Here is a 25,469-nt window from a genome sequence, read left to right as displayed (position 1 = left end):
TAGATCAGCTGCCTTCTGCACCCCGTCCCCCACTGGGGACTGAGCCTGCAACCCGGGCATGTGCCCTGACGGGAAGTCAAACTGTGACCTCCTGATTCACAGGTCAGTGCTCAAACACTGAGCCATGCCAGTTGGGCTGAGTAATTCTCTTTTGAGATAACCCAAGTACAGGTCCCTGTATCTGGAGAAAGGAAAATAATTCAGCCTTGCAATGCCAACTCCAGGTCTTGCGAGTCTGTCTCAGTCCATTCAGGTTGCTGTAATAATCCTTTACCAGGAAGGGTGGTAGAGATATACTTCTACTGTTTGCATTTACATTTTTAAACAGTGAGCAGTTTCCTCCAGAAAATCCTGTGGTTCTGCTCAATTTCCTCTCTTTAAGAGGTCAGGAAGGTGAGGAGGGCCTAGAAACAAAGCTTTATTAGTCACGGTTCTCCTGAGAAACAGACCAACAGGATTTCTATAAAGATATAGAGCTATAGAGGCAAAATTTTATTACGGGAGACAGTTTTATGCAATTATGGAGGCCGAGAGGTCCCATGATCTGCCATTTGCAAGCTGGAGGCCCAGGGAAGCCAATTCCAGTCCACACCCAAAAGCCTGAGAACCAAGCCATACTCCTTCACTTAAATATGGAACCTAAAAATCAAAATAAATGAACAAGCAGACCAGAAACAGACTCAGAGATACAGAGAACATTTTGATAGTTGCCAGATGGGAAGGGGAGGAAAATTGGGGGTGAGTGCAAAAGGGGAAGGAATTAAGAGGTACAAATTGGTAGGTACAAAATAGTCACTGGGATGTAAAGTACAGCCTGGGGAACACAGCCAGGAATATCATAACAACTGTGTATGGTGTCAGATGGGTACTAGGTCTATCAGGGCGATCACTTTGCAAGTTATATAAATGTTGAATCATTAAGTTGTAAAAAAAAGATCATACTATACGATTTCATTTTTATGAAACTGTAGACACAGCGAATTGATCTCTAGTGACAGAAAGCCAATCAGTATGTTTGGGGTTGGTGGGGTGGGGATGGGACGGAGGGAGAAGTGAGGGTGATTACAAAGAAACACTAGAAATCTTTTGAGGGTGATGGATATATTCAATATCTTAACTGTGGTGATAGTTTAATATATGTATACACATATCAAAACTTACCAAATTATACAATTTAAATATATGCAGTTTATTATATGTCAATTATACCACAGTAAAAATATTTAAAATAAAAAAGAGAGAATGAAATGATATGAAAATGAATGACAGTAAGTATAGAAACACCTTCAAGGAGAGTTTCTGTAAAGGGAAAGACAGAAATAAATGGTAGTTAAATGAAGAAGTAGAATTAGTTAAACAGAAATTTGTTTAGGTAGGAGAATAGACAGTAAGTTATTATGTTGATAAGAAAGGTCACTAGAGAAAAGAAAACCATGGCTCAGGAAAAGGAGGAGATAAATGCTGCTGTGATGTTGGAGCACACTGGAGGAGCTGGCATCTAGGGTCCAAGCAGAGGTGTTGGTGTTAGCGAGTAGGACAGTGCAACAACAGTACCTGGAGAGAACGCAGAGTGTATGGGGACAGATGCAAGTATGTGAGCAGTTGTGATGGGAATTTGCAAGATGTTGTCTTCTGGTTGCTTTTATTTTCTCAGTAAAATGCGAAGCTGAGGAAGAGGAGAAATCAAGTCATCAACTAAGATAGGAGGTAGGGGAAGAGGTATTGAAGATGGAAATAGGCTACTTGTAGAGTGAGAGAGAGAAATGGATATGGAAATATAATTTTAGTTAGCAGTAAGAGTCCGCTTGAGATTAGTGGTCATGAATTTAAAATGAGGCCAATTATGAGGGTTTTATGCTTTTCTTTAGTTATGTTCATTTGCACAGTTGCAGGCATGGAATAGACAGAAAGTTGGATTGAACTTGGGCTATGTTTTTGACTATGATGAAGCTAGATAGGGACAGAGAAGTCATGCGTATATGCTATTGAGGGACTACAGTTTTTGGTCACAGAATTAAGGCTGGATAAGAAAAGGAGTGAATCCTAGTTGGGTCAGAAAAAGTGAAATATTGATATCATTGATATATTGCAGGGGTCAAATGGAGGTTGGAGAGGGGATACTGGAGGGAATGTGCTGGAAATATAGCAGGTGGTGGTCAGAGAGTGTGATGCTGAAAATAGAGGATATAGAGGAAATGTAGTTCAGATCATGATAAGGGCTATGGCAAAATCATGGAAACAAATGTCTGAGGAACATAGATAGGAGGATTATAGGAGAGAGTAGCTCAGGGTCTGAGAAGCCGTGATATTGGAAATACCATATTAGATTAGGACATTGACATCACCAAGAAGCAGAAGTAGCATAAAAAAGGTGACAATAAGTCAGGTTTAAAAATCTTCAAAAAATGAAAAGTGGCCTGACCATGAGTTGATAACTATAACAAGGAGGACTGGTGTGTGGAATAGCCTGATCATCTGAGATTCAAAGCAAAGTGTTTCCATGGAGAAGAAGGGAAAATCGGAAGGAAAGTGCCATGAGGGGGTGATATGACAGCCATCCATTCTGCAAGGCCAGTGTATGAGAGTGCAGAAGAGCTAAAAGCCATCATTTGAAAGGGCTACGGGAGAAAGAGAGAGAGAGAGAGAGAGAGAGAGAGAGAGAGAGAGAGAGAGAGAGAGAGAGAGTATCAGCGTCCAGAACATGAGTCTAATCATAACGGACCAGAAGTTTTATAAGTCACAGTTGTAGAGTTTTAGGAAATGGGTATAATTAGAAGATGTGATCAGAAAAGGAGTTCATGGGGCTTATAGAATGGATAGGGAAGGACAGCCTGGAGACCAGGTCTTCTTGTGTGGCTTTTGTTAGTCGAAACTGACTTTATTTTAACTACTGACTTAGAGCTCTGTCTAATTGTGGGGGAACTATGATGGGACAAGGTGCATAGCCATAAATACATATGTACTGGGCTGTGTTTATGAGATAATCTCCCCTGGTTGTGATGCACTAAGCCCAAGAGGTGATGTATAGAAATTAGGTGGAAAGCAGAGTTTGGCTCAGGGTGGTGAGATCTGTACAGATTAAGAAAAATTTTTATGGAAGTGAAAGAGAGGTTATTAGACTGTAAAATATCAAACCTGAAATCAAGCCTGTTTTGTTGTCAGGGGAATGATCCTTCCATCATCACCCCAAAAACAATATGTCATGTCCTTATGTTGGAAATATAGATTTTGAGGGTAAGAGGAGGAAGAAACGAACTTATATAGATTTTGAGTCCATACATGAGTGATTGATACATATTTTGAAAGTCAGAGAGAAAAATTGTAATTTACTTTTTTCACAAATATGACTTACTTTCTTTTGCTTTCAACTTCTTTTCCATTAGTACAAAATGTGATACCATCATTTTTAGGACAATTTAGGCAAATAACAGGTTACTTAGTCATATCAAGTAAAAGCTCAAAGTCAGAAACATTTTCTCTACCTACCCTTCTTTCTAATCTGAACACTATAAATTGGGGGAGATTCTGCTTCATTCTGGGGGAGAACGAGTGCTTATATTTGATCTGTATAAGGACAGTGATGTGACACAGTGCCATGGTCTCTGTCAGCAGTGAAATGTGATCACTGGCATCCACGGTGCTCCCACAGGCTTCCAAGCAGCCCTCTGTGGCTGATATCATCATAACGTGAGATCTGTTGGCCATGTCTCTGCCCTTGCACACCCATTTGGGGGGTAGCGGGTAGAGTAGATAGGGATCGTGGGAACACTTGCTCCCGACACTCTTTAGCCTACGGCTACACATATTGAAGTGTGGTGTCCTCTGTCGCCCTCTTTGACCCAGGCTTAGTCATGCTCTACTAGAAGTGACAGTTTTACTCTGCTGTAACTGCCTGTGACTGCACAAAGATTTCTCCTTGTGGCTTGCTGTCTCACTGGGCTTGAGCCAGGATGGAAGACCCAGATACACTGTCCTATCAGATCTCAATTTTAAAATGGATTTTTGTGTGTGTGTGTTACCTCATATATTTGGCATAACATTGGGCATATGTGTTTCTCTCCCACACCCCAACTTAAGAATTCTCTCTTATGTCTAACTTTTTTTTCTCTCTCCAATAACCATACTCCCTATTCTAAGTTCAAATCCTCTTTAGCTGATGAAGACATGGGGACTTGGTCAGCATAGGGAGAAGAAATCATTACTTACTGAAGTCATATGCTTTACCTCTGGAGTAAGAAATTTGATGCCCTTGTTCTTTGGTCCTCCATGAAGAAAAATGTGGGGGTATGTTTTAGATAAGTCACATGGTAAGTTTTACTTTCTCTTGATTTATCTATTTTTATTTAGTGAAAAGTTTGTGTTGATAAATGAAATATACACGGCAATTGGCATACTCTTTGAAAGAAAGGTGCTATTGGAATGGAAATAATTGTTTTAAATTCTTGAAAATGAGAAAGAGAGAATGAGCAGATGGCTCATCATGCTTTCATTGGCTTTCAGGTTGGTTCCAAATGGCACACTATTGCCTGGGCAAATATTTGGAATCAAAATGACCCTATTCCATTTGTTCAGAATATTTCAATACTCTGTTGACTATGCAAGCCATGCTCACTATTACAAAAAGACATAAACTTGCTAGGAAAATGTCTGTGATTTATTGGAGCACTAGGATGGAGTTTGAGAAGAAAGCAATTGAAAGAAGAGGTATCCACCATCAAATGGCAAAGATGCTAACAGGGAAAGTAAACAGTCTGAGCACATTGTGGAATTTGAGTGAAGGTGGCAGACTTTTATCTAGGTGTGGACAAACTCTATAGGCTACATCATTGTAGAGACAGGACTATTTTCAAATGAGAGGAGGTTCTTGAATTGTGGATTTTATGCTAAATAAGCTAACGGTACTATTCTGTAATTTTGACAGAACCCATCATCTTTATGAATAAATAACATTTGCTTTGCTTTTCTTAGTTAAACATGAAATCACTGTATTTTGGAATCACTCTTAAGAAAACAAAGTAAAGCAGAATGATACATGACTGAAGAGCAAAGTACTTGGGCCTAAAAAGAAAGAAGAAATTAAAGCCTAGTTACTTAGTAACATGACCTTAGATTTGGATGGTGGGAACTGGCCATCTCAATGCTCTTGCTTCTTACTAGCGATTATTTTAAGAACAATAGTAGGGGTGCAGATAGAGAGACTAGAGTGTGGCACAGCCTATGCAATTTGATCGGCCCAAGTCTGTTTGATATTAAGCAAACCTTACCTGTCTTAGTTTCCACATCTTGCTGAAGCATCAGTTTTCTTTCTGTGAAGTGGAAAAATACTAAAGCCTACTTTATAATTATCAGAAATGAATATATATTATATTGCTTAACATAGTATCTGAAATACAGATTTAGGATTTTTCATGTAGTCTCTCCCAGTAAATTTGCTATGCAAAGGATTGAATCGGTATTGCCTGAACTATTTAATTTTCTTTAAATGATGTTAGGGAATAAATTCAATAAAAGAACCCGTTTGCTCTGCTTTTTATCACTTAATAATTAAAGGCCCAGTGTTCTATTGGAAGAAGGCTGGAAGGACCTAGATATTAGAGTTTCCCTGAAATAAAAAGCAGATTTATTCCTTCTCGCTATGCTTTGGTTGCTTCTATCTCTCTAAGCAATTGGTACCTTCTGGCTATGATTTTGTATTGTCTCTGTTAGAAGTCATACAAGTATGAATTAGCCCACCCCACCCCAATGATCATGACCACTAGTGGTCATTCCAGTAATAGGAATCTATTTTTCTCCTCATGTTGTGACATATCCCAGAAAAGGGCTCTGCACTGGGGAATTGAGAGTTTCTAAAGCAAACAAACAGTGGAATTCTTCAAGATCCAGCTCAAATGTGTCCTGTTTATGAAAATGTTTCCTTAATTCGCTAGTAAGAATTAATTGCTTGCCCTGGCTGGTGTGGCTAAGTTGGTTGGGCATTGTCCTGTGCATCAAACTGATTTGCTTCCTGGTCAGGACACATGCCCAGGTTGTGGGCTCCATCCTTGGTGGAGGGCATGCAGGAGGCAGGGCCTAGTTGATTCTAGCATTGGTCTTCCTCACTATCTCTCTTCCTTCCTCTCTCTTTAAAAATCAATTTTAAAATTTTTTAAAAAGGACCTCTACACCTTTGTGGTTGTTTTCCATGAGCACAAAATCCTGGGACTTGTGCTTAAAGAGGGGCCTATTTTCTTTGAGGAAAAAAATTTTTTTTAAAAAAAGGATTGCTTTATACTCCCCCAGGCAGTTTCTATATACAGCATAATTTTGCATTTATGTCTTACTTCATCTTTACATTTGTATGTTTTTATGTATTCTTACTCCATATTTGTTTCCTTACTTTTCAGACTCCCTTGGCAGTCAGCACTTCTGAGAGCCAGGCCAAGCCTCCGTCACTGTGGCCTTCCCATCCCACCCAGCATCTGGTCTTGCCCTCAAGTATCCAAACAAGGTCAGCCCCTAGGCCTCCCTTTCTGCAGGACCCTGAGGCTTCCAACTCAGTCTGGTGATGGTGTCCATGAAAATGCATGTCCTTAATTTGGGAATTGGGGCAATTTCAACTGTAATTATGGAAAACTCCCTTTGGAGGTAAATAAGGATGAAAGTTTGTGGAACAGTGCCCGTGTAATGCAGAAAGCACTGGTCCAGTTGACATCCAGCTCCTTGGCTGAGAAACCTTGCAGACTGTAAAGCTCGCCTCTGAGCAAAGGCACATCTATTTACACAGTTGTGGCTGCTTCTGTTTCAAACTGACATTTGCTTCTCCAATGCCCCTCTCCCTTGTCAGTGATGTTTTCTCACTGTTTTATGTAAATATTTCTATTTTTCAAATTATTGATCTAAAGGGGCTGGGAGCAGGAGTTCTTTGCAGGAAAGGAAAAATCACTTGGCATATGAAGTCGCCTTACCTGCCTGACTTTTGAGTTTAGTGGTTACCCTCCTAAAAATCAAATAATGTCTTTTTAAGGCACAAAACTGTGACTGTTTCAAACTCCATAAGTACCTAGGCCCCGCCTAAACATACTGTTCTTAGTGAGAAATGATTATGTCTTGCGGATTCCTTTCAATACTATGTGCACAAGCCAGCAGACTTTTGTTCTGTTGATTGGAAATGTAAATCATATTTAAGAAGTGTTCCAAAAGAGTCCAGAGCTGAGACCTTGGACACAAAGCTGCAACTCGCTGCAGATTCTGATAGTTGAGTTACAACTCACTGAAAATCGGGGGTTTAAAATGGAAGCGCTGACAAACCTTCAAGCCGGGGCAGCACAAATGGCGCCTCGATAATTTATAGTCTACAGGCAGCTCTTGGGTTTATTATCACAATGACAAATGCACTGTCATTGTTAATAGGATATTTCCCAGCAAGGACTTCTTGTTATGCAAGCCAGGTTCGGTATGTCATGCAGCATGATAGCAATAAAGTCTACACGAATTTGTAATGAACTTCAATTACTAATAGATTATGGTTAATGGGAAATATGTGCAGTAAAGATATGGGTTTTTATATGCGCCTTCTGGTATTCTACAAGGCAGTGATTTATGCTACAATTTATGTTAACATTTTCTACTATGAAAAGGCCCAATTTGGTAGAAAGCCACTTCATCCATAGCAAATATTTAAGATAATTTTGCACATAATATAAATGAAGGCATAAAATTAGATATTAAAATTAAATATAACCTTTTCATTGAAAAGGGAGAATTTTTTTTTCTCTCCTGAATAGTACTGTTAAAAATTCTTGCTATAAAACAAAAGCAAGAGATATATTGATGTCTTTGAGTTAAATGTAGGATTTTGTACGGGAATTTCTTGTTTTAACTCCCTGCTGTAAGTGAGGGCCCCGTTAAGATTTTATATATACTTGCTTATGTAAATATTATTTTAAATTAAGAAAATCCACAAGTTTCTTGTTAAATTAGCATGAATTTATCATCCACATCATGATTTCTTCACTGCAGAGATTGAGGGCTATAAGCGTGGAGGAGCATACTTAAATTAACAAAAACTGACATTAAAAAATGCTAACCACAGCTTAGCCAAGTATACATGAAAAACAAAACAAAACAAAACAAAAACAACCAATGATTCCTTTTTCCAGCCTATCCACAGTGTATATACTCCCTGCCTGTTAACCCTAGGTTATTAGATTCATCTGTGGCAGTATCTCAGTGTTTGTATTCAGGTAACCCTGATTTTATTGTTATAATTGTTCTATTTTAATATTAGGTTATTGTTAATCTTTTACTGTGCCTAATTTATAAATTTTTTTTTCATAGGCATCTATGCATAGGAAAAATAGCCATCGAATATATGGGATTTGGTACCATCCATGGCTTAAGGCATCCACTGCGGTTTTTGGAATGTATGCCCTGTGGATAAGGGGGACTACTATAATAGACATCATGCAGGTTAAACATCTGGGATCCACATGGTTAATAAAATAAGCACACTTCTCATCTCGATATGTTTGCTCTATTTGGGTAAAAAAAAATAATAATGTCTTCGAAAGCAGTCATCCACTCTCGTAGGCCCAATACAACCTGTGTTGAATTTTTTAAAGTTTTTCTCTTATTTTCTCAATATTCCTGTTTTTTAGATTAGAAAGAAGATTCTGAAAAAGATGGGAAAGGCTTGGGTCAGATTAACTTACTTGTGGTGTTACCAAAAAAACGGAGAAGAACCAAGCAACGCTTAGAGAGATGGAGTGACATTTATTACGCGCGGGCCCAGAGGAAAATGTCTCTCAAATTCTGGGTAAAATCACACACAAAGTTTCCCATATTTATACGATTTTACCTTCTTTGTCTCCCAAATATGGGTTTTTTTTGGTTCCCTTTGCAAGTTCTTAAAGGGCCCTATGTGCTGGCGCTTTGAGACCTTGACCAAAGGCTTGGCCTGGTGCCAGCACTGATAACTTCATCTGGAGAAGGTTTATGGCCTCTCTGAAATGGGAGTAGTCTTATTTTCCTTATTATTCAAGCCAGCAAGCATTTACAGAAGCCAGACATAGCAGGGTTAAAATTTCAAACAGCAGTTTTTATATACGATGGATACTTCAGTGAGTTAGGGCATGGGTCCAGCCACTGGTACGCCAAATAAGTTAACATTGTACATTGAAGGCAGAACGTTATTTCTCTCTCATGTAGCAGTCTGAGGGAAGAGAGTCCACCCCTGATGTAGCAACTGCTCTGTTGGGTCCCAGGACCCAACTCCTTCTACCTACTGCTTTGCATTTTCTAGACAGTGCCACTCTTATCTGCACGGTCTGAGATAGTTCACTATCACATCTACATGCTAGCCATCCAGAAGGAAGAAAAGCAGGAAGAGAACATATGTCTCCCTTTGTCCGATGTCCCACAAATTGTTGCTTCTCACATCCCATTGGCTAGAATTTGGTCCTCTGACTACATGTAACTCAAAAGGAATATGAGAAGTGTAGTCACCTGGGCAGCCATGGACCTAACTTAAAACAAAAAACACATTATGTTAGCCTAGAGGGGGAGGATTGCTATTAGAAATCAGTTTCTGCCACATCACTTTCAACGCTCTGGCCTGCTGAAAGAACTCAGGTCTCATCATTTGCCATTACAAAGTCTCTTTTGTTATGGATATTCAGTAATTGAGATCATATTTACGTGCAGACAAAATAATAGATCGATTCACTGGGATTGTTCTCCCCTGCCCAAAAGGCAGGCCACAGCCATATGGGAGCTGCCTTTCAAAGGTAATACATTATTGGATCAAGTGTGATTAAGTCACACAGATACTCTCTTGACACCAGAGTCACCAGGTGAGATCAGTCCCTGGGAAATAGAATGGAAATTCAGAAGTTGGTAGACAATTCCTAAAATTAGGCTTGGAGAGTTAGGAGAGACAGGAACAGAAAATCAACAAGTATCAACATTACAGGCAGCCAAGATAAGGTGGTTAAGAAAATGGTCTCTGGGGTTGATCAGTGTGCGTTGAAATTCTAGTTCAGAATTCTCACCAACTGTGAGCATGTGGGGGAAGTTATATAAGCAACTTAAACCTTAGCTCCCTTATTTATGAAATTGGAATAAAAAGACTAACTCATAAACTTGTTATGAGAATTAGATTAAATAATGTAGCACAGTGCCTAACACATCATAAGCCCTCAAAAATATTAACTATTATTAATGTGGAAGCCTTAAAAGTATATAAGATTTGTTTAATCTAGCAAAGAATCTCCTTCTAAGATCAACCCCTTTTCAAACTGGAAATCTAGAAATTAAGGAGACCAAAGAAAACATATGGACGCAGGTGAGCCTGGGAGCCAATGTTTACTTCACCATCCTAAGACTCACAGATGGGAAACTCATGGATTGCCAAACCTGTCCAAACAAATCTACCCCATGAGGTTTCTTCTGAGGCAGTAAGACCTGGCTAATTTCCTTGTCCTGTTTCCTGGTATCTTTTATACAAGGAGAAAGAAGCCGAAACAAAACACAAAGAGAGTAAAGCACCTCTCATTAAAAGCTGTCATGGGGTAGATTAAACCTCTTGGAAAACAGTAGCAGTATCTTGATAAATAAGCTAAGGCTGCAATGTGCTTGTGCTGATAATAAGTAGCGTCGGACAACTGACTCTTCTACAGAACCCTGGGATTTATATCCGGTCTGTCTGCGTTGGAAACTAGAGAATTAACTCATGAAACTCATCCATCAACCCATGGAGAAAAAGGATCCACGGCATAGAAATGAAATTAGCATGGCATTAGTTAGCTGTAGGACATAAATAGAGGTACTGACATTTTCCTGCAGCTTCTGTATCAAATATCTTTGGAGAACTCACCCAGCTTGGACTGTAGTTGATGGCCACTGTGATTTATACCAACATTTTCTACCCAAGGAAGGTTGTTTGCAAAGTCCTTCAAGTATCATTAGGATGAGTCAGGAAACACAGATAATTCTTCAAGAGAATATGATCATGGGAAGACACTGCTTATACAGAATATTCACAATACGTCATTGCAGCCTCCAGAACCGAGCATCGTTGTATTTATTAATCCATTGCTGTAGAGATTACGGCAATCTGACATGCAGCCCTAATGAATTTGGGGCATGTTTGGAAATTGTGACTGTCGTTGCCCAGGGAGCCTCTTAAATCAACTCCCTTTTACTGCAGTTGCCTTTCCACGGTGTATATCACATTGAGAAATGGATTACACAATCCGTAGCTTTAACTACGCTGCATTAGTTGATCTCATACTGTGGATGTGTCCCTCAGTGTATGAATCACGGGGGAACTAGGACATGGTGACAGATAATTCAAACATGAAATTGGTGATTCCTGGGATGGGATAGGAATAATAGAGAAATAAAAATAAAAGTTAAGGCAAATGGATGGGAGAATCCAAGTATTTGTTATTAGATTATAAAACAAACTTATTAGTGAAGCATAGTATTAAGAAAGAGCTGTATTTCATTTTTCAAAGAAGAAGATTTTTTATAGTACACTTTGACCCTCCAATTACTTCTTCTTCCCTTTGTAATCAGATTCCTTTCAGTTTTCAGATGGACATTTGGGAGCAAAGGTAATTTAGTTCTATGAAGTCTTATTCTTTAAGACAAGCTACATCTAAGATGAACAAGAGTCATAAATTTAATTTGCCCAATATATAGACATGCAGTGTGAAGTCAGATGGTATAGGGTCCAGTTTACTTCCTGATACAAACTTGATTTAAGAGCTGAGTTAAGCCATTGTATTACTAGTATCTTTGCTTCCTAACCATCAATATGGAGTAGTAATAACCGATCTTTTAAACTCATCAATAATGAAATGAGCCGAAATCGGTTTGGCTCAGTGGATAGAGCGTCGGCCTGCGGTCTGAAAGGTCCCAGGTTCGATTCCGATCAAGGGCATGTACCTTGGTTGCGGGCATATCCCCAGTAGATGTGCAGGAGGCAGCTGATCGATGTTTCTCTCTCATCAATGTTTCTAACTCTCTATCCCTCTCCCTTCTTCTATGTAAAAAAATCAATAAAATATATTAAAAAAATAATAAAATCATTTAAAAAATAATGAAATGAGCCCTTATATAGCATTCTAACTAGGACATTTGGGAGGCTTGAGGCAGACACAGGACACATTGGGGGAAAAGGTATTTGTTTTCAGGATAGACAGGAATTGGAAATGACAAGAAGCAGAACTTGAGACAGCCCAATTCATCTCCTGTTAAAGGTCATCTGGTCTTATTCTCTCTGCAAGTCGGCTCCATTCCTCTTTCTATGGTATCCTAGTGAGCTTCTCCCACATGTGGGCCCCAGTGGCAACTCTGGACTTGAATCTATCACAACCTTTTGGTTTACTTACTATATAGAAAGCCACCCAGCCTCCTGAGTGTTTTTCAAATATGTCAAACTCACTTCCGCATCGGGGCCTTTGTACCTGCACTTCCTTCTTCCTGAAATGCTCTTCTCCTCACTCTTCACCTGTCTTGCTCCTTCACTTCATTTAAACCTCTGTGCAAATCTCTCCCTTTTAAAGAGGCATTCATTCCCTGAACACTCTGACTAATATTATGCCATCTGGTATTCTTTTTATCTACTTTTATGGTCTTAACAGTGACTATCACTATCTGACTTTTGTTCACCCCCTCACAAAGTCAATATTGGCTGAATGATGTATTTTATGACTAAATGAAAGAATTAATGCCTGACTCATCCAGATTTATAACTAGATTTCTAAGAGAATCAAAATGATCCATTTCCTACTTTTCAAAAGGAACCACTCCGATCAAATACTGGCCAGCCCATGAGTTGCCGTCTTATGTCATCTGTCCCACCCATTGGTCTGTTCAGAGACAGAACTGAGGTGGGGTCAGTTCACACAGCACAGAGCGCAGGTACTTATAGTGTCAGGCAGGCAGATTCCCTAAGTGGGGCTTAAGTGGTCCAACTCTGATGGCACCGTGAGTTTTGTGAAGCACCAGCTAATCGACACAGAGAGGCCATATACCTTTGACTAGAAATGTCAAGGTCAGGAACTAGGTTGGCTCTTCTCAGTACTAGCTCTCTGGCCTCAGTCATAATTTACCTTAATTTAATTTTTTTTACCTGCTCTGAAATTTTTATTGAATTTTATGAGCAATTAATAATATAGTTAATGATTTTTTAATTCCCTTTGAACCTGTTGCTACTTTATGAGAATATTTATGTAGTTGAACTCCTGAAACCCTCACAACCATCTTGTGAGGTAGGGACTATAATTACCTTCATTTTGAAGATAAGGAAATGTGGGAATAGAGAGAATAAGTTGCCTGAGATTGCTCAGTGGGTTAACAGAACCAAGATTCAAACCCAGGAAGCCTGATTCGACCTCTTCATCTAACAAGGTTATTTCATACGTTCATCCCCCTGCGGGGCTTAGCAAAAAAATCCTTATTTTCTTAGAAACCACATCCTGAGGGGGTAAACACATGCAAATGTGCTTTTAAAATGTCAACATATTTTGAGTTAGCTATTCTTAATAAACATCTAAAATATAACAAACATACCTTTGGGCCTGTGCAGTTTGACAGGCTTAAGATCTAGTATTCTCTATGATCTATGCATCTGTTTTTAGGTATGTACACTAGAAACTTGAAATATTTTGCCCAAATTGACAGTTTTCAATGAAGACATTTGCCAATTTTTATAATAAGCAAATAGCCAGGCCCCAAAACATTGTGCTCCACTTTAAATAAGTTAAAGTCTGCCCCTAGTATTAGGGGCAACAGTTTTGATATTTTTTTTGTGTGTGTAAGCTATGCTTACAATAAGAATATAAACACACGGGTATAAAAGAGATCTTTGAAAAGAATTCACTGAAAACCCATTATTTAGCATTTTCCATATGTGTGGCACTATGTTAAACACTGAGAGATGTACAATGATGTATATTACAATGCTCTACATTTATGTCACAGGCTTTTTTTTTTGTGAGCCTCAAGAATAACCTTGAAAAGTCAGTATGTGATGGCCTCAATCCTTTGTAATATCATGCAGAGTAAACAGAAACCAAGTTCTATCCCTTGTACCTATGTAGCTTTCCACCACCAACTGGTATGTACTCATGAAGATTTTATCTTTAAAGAGGCTGAGTGTTATATGGAAGCAAGTACAAATTTATTTATCCTTGTATTTTTTAAAAGATTTTTTATTCATTTATTTGAAAGAGAGCAAGAAAGAGAGAGAGAGAAACATTAATGAGAGAGTGAAAGATTGATTGGCTACCTCTTATACGCCTCCTCCCACTGGGGATCAAGCCTAAAACCATGGCATGTGCCCTGACCCAGAATCAAATCAACAAACTTTCCATGCACAGGATAATGACCAACCAACTGAGCCACACCAGCCAGAGCTATCTTTGTATTTTATAGTAAGGGTTGTATAGGGATGAGGAAAAGGCCATATTTACAAATATCCATCTATAGGCTGCTATTCTTTTCTATCTTCAAGTAGCATGTTAGTTCTAGTCTTGTTTTATTTTGCATTTGCACTTTTTAGAAAAGGCCATAATTTTCTCTGTAGAGTCTTGATTCCCATCATTTTGGCAAAATTGTTCAAGGTCACCATGTTCCCTATTAATTAATCATGTGTGCTTCATGGATTTCCTCTGTCAGTAGTACATATCAGTATGATTAATGGTTCAGGGTTCATATTTAAGAATCTGATTGGATAACTGTCGTTTCATTTGTTGGAACTTATAATTCAGAAAACATTGATGAAGTTGTCCAAGAAAAGAGGGCAATGCAAATCAGTTTTACTTATTATGAACAACAAAATGTAGTCATTTTTTTAATGCAAATAGGTTCCATACTGCAGTGTACTCCTGGACCTCAGCTAAGAGATTAGGGAGAGACATTAACTCTTTAAAGTGACTATATGCAGCATAAAGTGGTAGCTCTGTACTGTGAAAGAGAGAGACTATCATACTGTGTTAAAGGCTTCATTCCTGGGAGAATGAGAGTTAGTGAGTATTTTAGTAAAACCTTATTTTTCTTTTGTTTCTAACAGGGAATAATAGTTAACTTACTTACTTTAAAAATATATTTATTTATTTATTTGTTTGTTTATTTATTATAAGATCAATTATTTACTTATATAAAGAGGTGTACTATTTTATAAGGGTCATGGGTGTTTATAATTAAAATTAAAATAAAGAAAATCAAATAAGTTTTAGAAAACCGCCTGAAATCTTACTGTTTTAGTAATCAATAAAAATAAAATAGAAGCTATAATAGTTGGATGTACAAAGACAAATACTTCACAAAAGGGGAAAAAATCAATAAACATAATTTTTTAGTGTTCAAAGTATCAATAAGCATCTACTTTACTATTATTTAAAGAATCCATAGTATATACTTTATTGATGTTTTAGGAAATTCCAGTACAATTAATAAATGGAAAGGATTTTATTGTCAACAAGCCAGTAAAATTTAGTTGTCTCATTTTTCCAGCATTTGTGGTATTTAGCCTGCAGGTAGTCTCTTTACTGGAGAAGATATAGGATAAGGCCAGCAATTTCATATATGGTGTACGTGGAAGTCCAAGAATGTCTTGGGATTTTCTAGATTTTACATATGAGACAATGCTCTATTCATACTATGAGATGTATTTGTAATCTTAATACAGACATAAATGATCCACATTGTTTAAAATATAATTTTTGAATACATTCTTCTCATGATTGATATCTATGCCTCAACCACTATGAAACTCAGACTGTTATTAAAAAGAACCTTTCCATCTTTCTTTACACTGAATTGAGGCTCTTGCAGATCTTTTACAATTTCTCCTTTGAGATCAGGTGGGGCTGTGGTACTAAAGTTGCAGGTTTCTGTCAAAAAGTCCCAAAGCAGGTCTCCATTTTCATTGCCATCAATAAAACAGTCAGATATATCCATGGTGGACAGAAGGTCGTAACACTCATACTTAATCTCCAACTTGTCTAGCATCTGAGTGACATCTGTGGATGTGATGTACTGGCAGAGGTCATCCCGGGGTAAGCGGGATCCATACTTTCTCCATAGCTTGTCCCAGGCACTGGTTCCTGCGAGAGAACAGAACATGCTTTCATTCACTCTTTCTTTCATTTACCTACCCTGCCAGGCAGTGCATTAGATACTTGGGATAGAATAGTCAATTAAACAATATCCTTGCCTTTGTGTAGCTTTATTCAAGGATTGAGGGGTTGAGGGTAGGGAGAAAGTTAAATAAATAAATAAATCACATATTAGGTGATACTAAGTGCAAATGATAACAAATCAGAGCAAAAAATAAGGAAGGTCAAAGAGTTGGATGGTTTGCTGTTTTATATAGGGTGATTGTAGACCAGCGATTCTCAACCTGTGGGTTGCGACCCCTTTGGCGGTTGAACGACCCTTTCACAGGGGTCGCCTAAGACCATCCTGCATATCAGATATTTACATTATGATTCATAACAGTAGCAACATTACAGTTATGAAGTAGCAACGAAAATAATGTTATGGTTGAGTCACAACATGAGGAACCGTATTTAAAGGGCCAGAAGGTTGAGAACCACTGCATGTAGACAGTCTCTCTACTGATATGACATTTGAGCACAGACATGACAAACCATCTATAGTAATAAAAGGGTAATATGCTAATTAGACCAGACATCTTCCAGACATCATTCCGGATATCCTTCCTGATGAAGCCGGTGCCAGAGGGAAGTCAGCCCGGGGCCCCGGGTGCCTGCAGGCAGCCTGAGGGAAGCCAGCCTGGATCCCAGGTGCCTGCCAGCTGCCAGAGGAGGGAAGATTACTCTAGGATGTGGAAAGAGCAATTGCAAAGGGCTTGCGGCAGGAACATTCTTGGCATGTTTAAGAACTAGTTAGGAAGCTGGTGAGATTGGAATTAAATGGATTCCACTTGTGGCTATGGAGCATTTTAATTGTGGCTTGTGTGACTGAGAAAATGTATTTTACATTATAATTCATCTTAAGTTATTTAAATTTCAGTATCCAAATGGGGCTTCCATATTGACATTAGAGTGACTTAACCTGACTTGCATTTTAATAAGATCACTCTGGCCACACAGATGAAAAGCAAGCATAGGGGAATAAGGACAGAGGCTGGGAGAACAGTAAGAAGGTGACTCCAATAACCTGGGTGACAGATGATGGGAACTTGGACCAGTGAGCTTGGAGGAGATGAGAAGTGGTTGGATGTTTTATGTTATACTCATACATATATTGCCATTTGCCAACAATTTCGTTACTGGGTGTGAGTAAAAACAAAACAAAAAAGTCAGTAATAACCCCAATAATTTTGACCCAAGCACCTAAAAAGAGAGAATTGCCATTAATTAGAAGTGGGAAGAATGAGAAAGGAGTTTTAAATGTATCATCAGGCATGATTTTAGAAATGTAAATTTGAGATACCTATTGGGCATCCCTGTGGTGACAGAAGCAAGACAGTTGTTTGTTTGTTTTGAGTTCAGAGGAGAGCATGTAAGAGTAAGAACTGGAATCAAAAGAAAGAGCACAATAAATGATTTACTCAAACTAAAGCCTCATGTCTATCCATTTACTACATTCTGCTTTGGACTGCCAATAGCTAGGTAGATTTCTATAGGTTTTTGTCCCCAACTTTAGAGGATGTTTTAGCAATATCTGTTGCATTTACTTTTGAAAACCCAGCCCAGTGTAGAAGCAAAGAGAAGCCTAGGGGAGAGAGACATAGGCTGTTGGACTATTCTTTTGAATTTCAAAATTGAAAGGAGATTTGTTATCTAGTCTCCCAGAGTCTCAGTTTTATAAGATGGGAGCAACCATACTTACCTCAAATGCACTGGAACGTATTAAATGAGATGCTTTAAGTGAATCACTGCACGATGCTAACTAAGCACACAGCAGGTGTATAATAAATACTTACAAAATAAATGAACACTACATTATGAAATTAGTTTGATAATTTCTACTGGTTATAATTTTGAGACTGTGAAAAAGCAAACTTGCTGTTCAGAAATTGATGATTACAATAAATCAAAACAAATGAAAAGCGATCTGTGGACCTTCTAATACATGCCTGTAATAATGGCTGTTACATACACAGATGGTACAGTGAATTAAAGATGGACACTAATGCCCAACTACTTGAGTATGAAGCCTGGCTTTTCCTCTTTCTAAACTTTTTGAACCTGTGCCTCAGTTTTATCAACTATAACGCAGGAATAATAACAGAATCTACCTACAGAATTTCTCCAGGGATTAACTGGAGAAATTAATATAAGTTTAAAATATAAGGCACTTAGAACCATGACTGGCACATAGTAAACATTGTTGAAGGGTTACATAATTAAGCTGGACTTGGCCAAAGCAATATAACAGAGAACTATATTTACTATGAACTTCCAGGATTAAAAGTGAAGATTTCAAAGGCTTGAATTTATTTCGGTTTCCAAACCTCTTTTATGATCTAATGAAAGTAACCGACTCTCTGGAAAAGTACACAAACAAGACACACCCACACAGTTGTGCATATAATCACAGGACGCTCAAACACGCCTGACCTTTATCCTTAGACTAAGCTGAAGTCCCCAGATTTAACTAAACAGAAGAGACTATTCAAGGCAGGAAATAGTAAATAACAAATAGCCTAGATAACTGATGTTCTGCTTATATTTCAGAAGAGGAAGTGATAACCGCAGGATATGCTCTAGGAATTGGAATGAAGCAGAAAACAATAAAACCTCAGTCCAATGGGAAAAAAATGAGGGTCGTGAGCATATATTAAAAGATCTTTCATTCCAATACAGAGATTGTCTTCCCGAAAAAGAATTTGCCTTACAAATAAGCCTTTATAAGAACATAAATATTTCAGCGGTTGAGGAGAGGCTCTGTTATCATAATTTTTTCAACCTGGCAGAGAAAAGAAGAACAAAACACTAATTGCAGAAAATGTGCTGGTGTCAGTGTTCTGTGACTCGGTGCCTTTTCTGAGCTGAGCAATTATACACTTTCTGATGGATGCATTATCATAATGGCTCTCGGTGGGCACAGCATATGGTGCTACTTTTGTTTTCAACATGGAATAAACCGGATTGTTTTTTTCCGCTGTATTAAAAATCACACACAGGATGTACCTCCTTCCTTATTCAGGTAAGGAGAGGGAAGGACACAAAACTTGAGTGCCCTCCTTCTGGCTAAGCCCCCTTAACCAGATACATTGCATATTAATTAACAACTCATTCAACTAATACCTGGCTACTCCATTTGCAGAAAAACATGTTGCTGACATAATTTTAGTGTGTGATACACTAGTGCTCTTAGACATTTAACTTAATGATGAAATTTAATTTAGTTCTTAGTTTTCTTCTTTTTGTTTTCAAATTGAGTCTTTTATCTTCATAATCAGGAACTTCTGCTTGTTATAGTTAAATGAAATGGGCTAGCTCTGAAATGGGTCCTTAGCAACACAGAGGCAAGCCTCTCTCTCCCCTCAAGCAACACGTACTCTAATGGGCCGACCAGCACATGCTGGCATTTAATTCTGACTTCAATTTCTCTTTCTTCCCATTAGTTCCACTTGCCTCCCCTTCATTGCTTTTGTCCACCCATGTGTAGACTGTGTGTGTGTGTGAATATGTAATATTCTTTAGTGAGTCTTTTATTTCTGTTTATTAAACCTATCTTCAAATCTCCAGAACTGTCAATGTTACCTATCTGATTCCATGTCCATCATGTGGTAAATTTTAGCTAAAACATGGTATTTACTTGTGCGTTTTTTTAGAAGGACATTCAGAACAAGTAGCTTGGACCACATAAAGGAGAAATAATAAGCAATTATTCAGTTCAATTCAAACACATTTACTGGGTGTCTTCTAGGTGCCAAGGGCTTTGCAAGATCTGAGAGTAGAAATAAGAGGCAGAGCCAGCTGCTCTCAAGGAACTCTCCTTAAACTCCCACACGCCTCTAATAGGAAACTCAGCACACCGCTGAAAGTGTTTACATTGTTTGGTCTGGATCCTCCATTAAATTAGCAGCCTTTCAAAGGAAAAGGAAAAGTAATCTTTGCAACCTCCAGAGCCCAGCACTGACTTACTCCCGGAGCTCCATAAAAGCTGAATGAACCAAGCGTACACAATGACCACCCTGGGCAGCCAGTGTGGAACTGAGCATTCTGTGCTTTGAATATGGCTGAACACACATGGACCCTTAGCCAAGCTAGGTACTCCGCATAATTAAATCTAGAAACTGACCCCATATTTCATTATCTTCTAATGTAATAACTGCAAAAATGAGTATCTATATGGTGCTCAAATGACTGAGTAACTCAGTCTATTAAGAAGAAATAACTTGTCCTTTCAATAACAGGTTAGTACTAAGATCGACAGACAAGAGCCTTAGCTGTGATATTTAATATGACCACCTAGAACAAGATGTTAATGCAGACATACCTTTATCTGCCTGGATAAGACAATGGCTAAATGAGTGCTCTTAGACATTTAACTTAATGATGAAATTTAGTTTAGGCTTTCGGAATCTGTCTACAATGAGCACTCAATTTTCTTCACTGCAGTGACGCTATGAATGACAATATTACCCTGGAATCAAGGAAATATACAAACAGGTTTCTTCACTTCTAGATAATTATAAAGTGGATACCATTTAGAAAGTGACTGTGAGAAACCTGATAAAAACAGAGCCTAATGTGAATCATTTTGATGTAGGTATTCCAAGTTTTAGGGCAATATTTGAGTTTAAGGAATGTTTTCATTGGACAAGTATGGAGAGTGGGGTTTCAGGAATTATAATTTGGGCTGAGAAGGCTGTTTAGGGCAATGGCTTTTAAATACGGGTGAGGAGGGAAGTTGACTGGGCACCTCAGATGCCCTGGAGAGCTTTCTCAATCTTGCTTATTATCCACAGAATGGTCTGGCAGACAGGGATTCGAAATGAAATGAAAAAAAAAGACTAAATTAAAAAAAATGTGGATCAATCCTATACATGTTGATTGACAATGATATAAGACAAATCTGATTGGACATTTCTTGTGATTAAATTTGTCTCCACTGTTGGAAACTTACCATGACTATTTTTCTAAGCACTGACCCATATATTTATATTGGCTGTATTAATACAACAAAGCAATTGCTGCTATTATTATAAAAGGAAACTGCAGTCATTTCTATACACTAAGTGGCCAATATAATTTATCTTGGCTGAAACTCTATTGTTGATAAGAGAAATTTATAGGTGCATAGATTTATCGAGGTGAGAGAGCTAGAGGAAAAGGGAGTTTGCTCTATGGAAGGGGGGAAGTAAGGAGTTGGTATTTTAGAGAAAGTTACTGAGCTAAAAGGATATGGGTGAAGTCTGAGAGAAGTTATGACTAGTGAAGGGAAAGTGGGCCCCAACTGAGCAAGAAAAAGGCTGGAAAAAGATACTAAATTCTGTTTCTGCTATTCTTCCTTCTCATAGATGTCAATGTCTCCCCAAATCAAAGAACAAAGGAAATAGAGCTATGCCCATGCTTGGGGTAAAGCAGAACACAATCAAAAAAGGTAGCTGCAGCACATGCAAGGTTTGGCCATAAGAAATCCAAAGTTGAACTGTGAGAAGTTTGGAGCAAACAGTGGCTGGCAACCATCAGAAGCATGACCCAGGTTTCCTCAGGAGTCACAGAGCAAGTGATAGATGACCAAATGGCTTGAGATGCGGACTTCAGTCATTTACTCTGGATTGTTAAGAGTTAAGTATTAGTCATTCAGGTTACACTAAGTTGATGACAATTTTATTCCCCTTAAAGGTGGAGTATTTTCTTTAACTGCAAAAGAAACTGTATTGCATAAGATGGGTTTTTTTAAATTTTTTACTTATACTTAATAACTCTCCTGATAAACAGAAGCAATAAAGCTATAACTTTTAACCTTCAGAGGGAAGTGGAAAGTCCAAAATAAAATGCCTAAACCTATTTTTCCTTTTGCTAAGTGGTTCTTTAAAAATAAATGTATATATTTCTTTTATAGCTGTATAAAATCTTCTAAGAAAGAAGTGTATATGGTAAAGAAAGGAAGTAATGAGAGTCCCTTTACTAATTCAACAACTATTATTTGTTGCATGCTTATGTCTAGGATCAGTAACCATTAACAATATTTCCTCCTGCAGACATACCTATCTACAATGCTGTGTGCCATAATGAAGAATTATGAACTGCAAACCGAAAAAGTTGGTAAAATATTTTCACCATCAAACCACACTGACTACATAATATTTGACTTAAAGTACTTTAGAAAAAGCTATCTGATTTTAAACCTTAACTTTTTTATTTTCCCAATGAAAGTATATAGACATAGTACATATGAATCACATATATGCATAGGTGCAATAATGTAGGTATGATTATCCAGAAATAGCCCTTGAGTAAACTTAGATTCATAGGCCAAGTTCACACTGCTAGGAAGTGCCTCAGCATTCTTGCTTCATGTATCATCATATGTTTCACTGGGCCTGTTTTGGTTTGCAGATTTCTTGATGCCAATATACCATGGATTATATTAACTGATTCGTGATGTAGCCAGCAGAATCTTGTATCCATAAGGACACTTAGCCAATTCTCAGTTGCTTGTAGACTGCTCATGCCACTTGCTAAACAGGCTGTCTTTTTCTTATTTGTAGACATTTACTCATAGAAAGCTGCCCCTTGACACTCAGATACTTTACTTCTGGAAATATTTAAGAATAAACTGAACATAAGTAAGAGTGGGTCTTCTATGGATATTCAATACGTTCTAAAATCAATGATATGACTTCTGGATGAATTGCTGTTCCTGTCTACAACAGTTTTTCTGTACTATGGATATAGATTGTCAAAAATAGGCTGCTTTTATTGTTGATAATTAAGTTTACTTTTGAATTTATAAGTGTAGAACAAAGTGCTTTACCCAAGTGTCCTTATTTAGAGAGACATTAGCAGGAAGCATCCAGTTCACATAAGCACTTCTAAATAGGAAGACAGAACTCTCCCACTTAAATGAGTATTTTTAACCAGAGGTAAAGATAGTGTATCAAAATGTTCCCTTGGGGAAGAGGTTGTGTACAGGAGTGCTCACTTGCCAGACTGCCACATGTGTTCAAACCCTGGATTAAGGCTAACAACCATGTTTATCATCCTTAAAGCCATTCTTCATATTTAAGAAAAAATGAATTTTGTGACATGGATTTTTGAGTACAGGGTCTGGTATAAGCTTAAGAAGATAGAAACTATTCTGTATCTACAATTAACCTGCCTTGCACTGCATGGACAGTCCATAAAGATTGACAAATGAAAGAAATTATGAATTAATGAATTCAACAATTACAATGTCTCATTTGCTAACAGGTATACTTATGCTCTCTGTGTGGTACTTATTATATCCCTGGAAGCAATAGGAGAGGATCAAATGCCTTATTTGGAAAATAAAGCACATAAAACAAAAACAAGTGAACTATTTTTAATAGTTATTTGAGAAAACCTGTAATGAACGGTATTGATAATGGCTCTAGAAATGCAAATTAGCCGAATATGATGGTACCCCAAATAATTTAACCTTTATTTATTTATTAATAAACATCACAGAGGGTAAAGAGAGAGACATTCAATGGAAACAAAGGAGCAAACAGAAATATTTAGTATTTTTAGTCTCATTAAAAAAGTTACTAACAGTTGCATTTGCTCTATGTGATATAAAAAGAATTTATATATAGATAAAAAATTGTTCTCAGGAGAAAGAAAGAAATAGACATTTAATGCCCGGAGACCCCCTAAATTGGGGGCTGTTGTGAAGGCCTTGCCTCATATGGCCTTCAAACACAGGCCTCCATACATATATGCACTACTGTGGTCTATCCAGGCTGGATAAAGATAACTTACCTGACACAAGAACAATAAGAATCTTAGCGCTGGGAGCTAAGAGACCGTGGAAGAACTTCAGGGTAGCTGGGATGTCTTTTACGTAATACAGCATCTAGAAATGAAGGAAAAGAGGCATGAGACACTTTTCTATGTCAACATCTTTGTGTGCTTGGACCAGATACTCACTAGAAAGTTTGATTTTTCAAGTGGAGTGGATTTTACTGAACAAAATACTTAAGAAACCTAAAAAGTAAAAATGTTATATGGAGAGATAGAATGAACATTTTTTGGGGGAAAGGGAAACTTTTATTTGTTCAACTAGAGCCAAATGGTTTTAAATTTACACTTTCTGGCTTTAATAACACTGACATCTATAGCTGGAGACACTCAGTCTCTGCTCCACATGGAGGCAATGCTTCTAAGCTTACTCCATATTTGGTGCCTTTTAATTTTCTGGGAGAAAATGGTGCTGGCACCATAAACACAGACTCCATTTCACGGAACGTTTCTTTAAAATTAAGCCCTTTGTACCTTTGTACTAGCTTCACCACGTGCTTACAGATGCTTTTTTTAAATCATGGAAAATGTGAAAAGCTCTGATGTCAACAGATTCTCTAGGAAAGGATTGGATAATGCATGAAGTTACATGCTTGGTCACAAGATGCTAAGAGTCAGTCTACCCATCCTATCTAATAAAAGAGAAACATGATAATTGGCATACGACTGCTACCCTTCCCATTGGCTAATCAGGGCGATATGCAAATTACCGGCCAGCCAAGATGGCAGCCGGCAGCCAGGCAGCTAAAAGTGAACATGAGGCTTGCTTGCTTTAGGGACGGAGGACTCCAACGTCCCCCGCCTGCCGCCTGCCGCTGCAGGCCTCTGAGCTGCAACGCTAAGCAACTATGTTACAAATATAGAAGCTAAACAAAACCCCAGAACCCTGCTTTCAGCAGCGGAGCCCTAAGAGCGGGAGCCAAGCCTCAAAGCTAAAGCTGGCCCAGAATTTTAAAAAAAAGAAAAAAAGGAGCGGCTGGGAGCTTCAGTCACTCGCCAGCCTGAAAACAGCCCTCGGCCGCTCACCCAGGCGGGCCAGGCACCCCAGTGGGGACCCCCACCCTGATCCAGGACACCCTTCAGAGCAAACCAGCCGCCCGCCACCCGTGCACCAGGCCTCGCCTCACAGCACCGGGATCAGTGGAGCTGAGAGGCCGCCCAGCACCGGAATCAGTGTGACAGGGGGCGGTGCCCCAACTCCCCAATCGGCCCTGCTCTGAGTTCAACCAGGGACTGCACCTAGGGATTGGGCCTGCTCTCTGTCACCCGGGAGCAGGCCTAAGCCAGCAGGTCGTTATCTCCCAAGGGGTCACAGGCTGGGGTGAGGGACCCCTGCTCCCCCCGAGTGCACAAATTTTTGTGCACTGGGCCTCTAGTCCTATATAATGAAAGCCTAATATGCTAAGTGTCCAGTCATCCCGTCATTCAGTCAACCAATCAAAGTATGATATTCTAATGATATGCTAAGGCTGCTCAACCGCTCCCCATGATGTGCACTGATCACCAGGG

General features: G+C 38.6%; 1 protein-coding gene across 1 annotated transcript in view; it reads right to left on the bottom strand.

The window, feature by feature from the left end:
- Window positions 1-15,441: 15,441 nt before the first annotated feature.
- Window positions 15,442-25,469, bottom strand: part of HNMT (histamine N-methyltransferase) — a 34,270-nt gene continuing 24,242 nt past the window's right edge. Inside the window, exons 5-6 of the mRNA XM_006758139.2 lie at window positions 23,922-24,015; window positions 15,442-16,094 (exon numbers count right to left, since the gene is read on the bottom strand). Of these exons, the coding sequence (XP_006758202.1) occupies window positions 15,739-16,094; window positions 23,922-24,015 (450 nt within the window). The 3' untranslated portion in view covers window positions 15,442-15,738. The remainder of the gene's footprint in view (window positions 16,095-23,921; window positions 24,016-25,469) is intronic.

This window comes from Myotis davidii, unplaced genomic scaffold, assembly GCF_000327345.1.
Source record: "Myotis davidii unplaced genomic scaffold, ASM32734v1 scaffold275, whole genome shotgun sequence".
In the NCBI taxonomy this organism is placed as follows: Eukaryota; Metazoa; Chordata; class Mammalia; order Chiroptera; family Vespertilionidae; genus Myotis; species Myotis davidii.
This window is presented reverse-complemented; position numbering and strand designations above follow the sequence as displayed.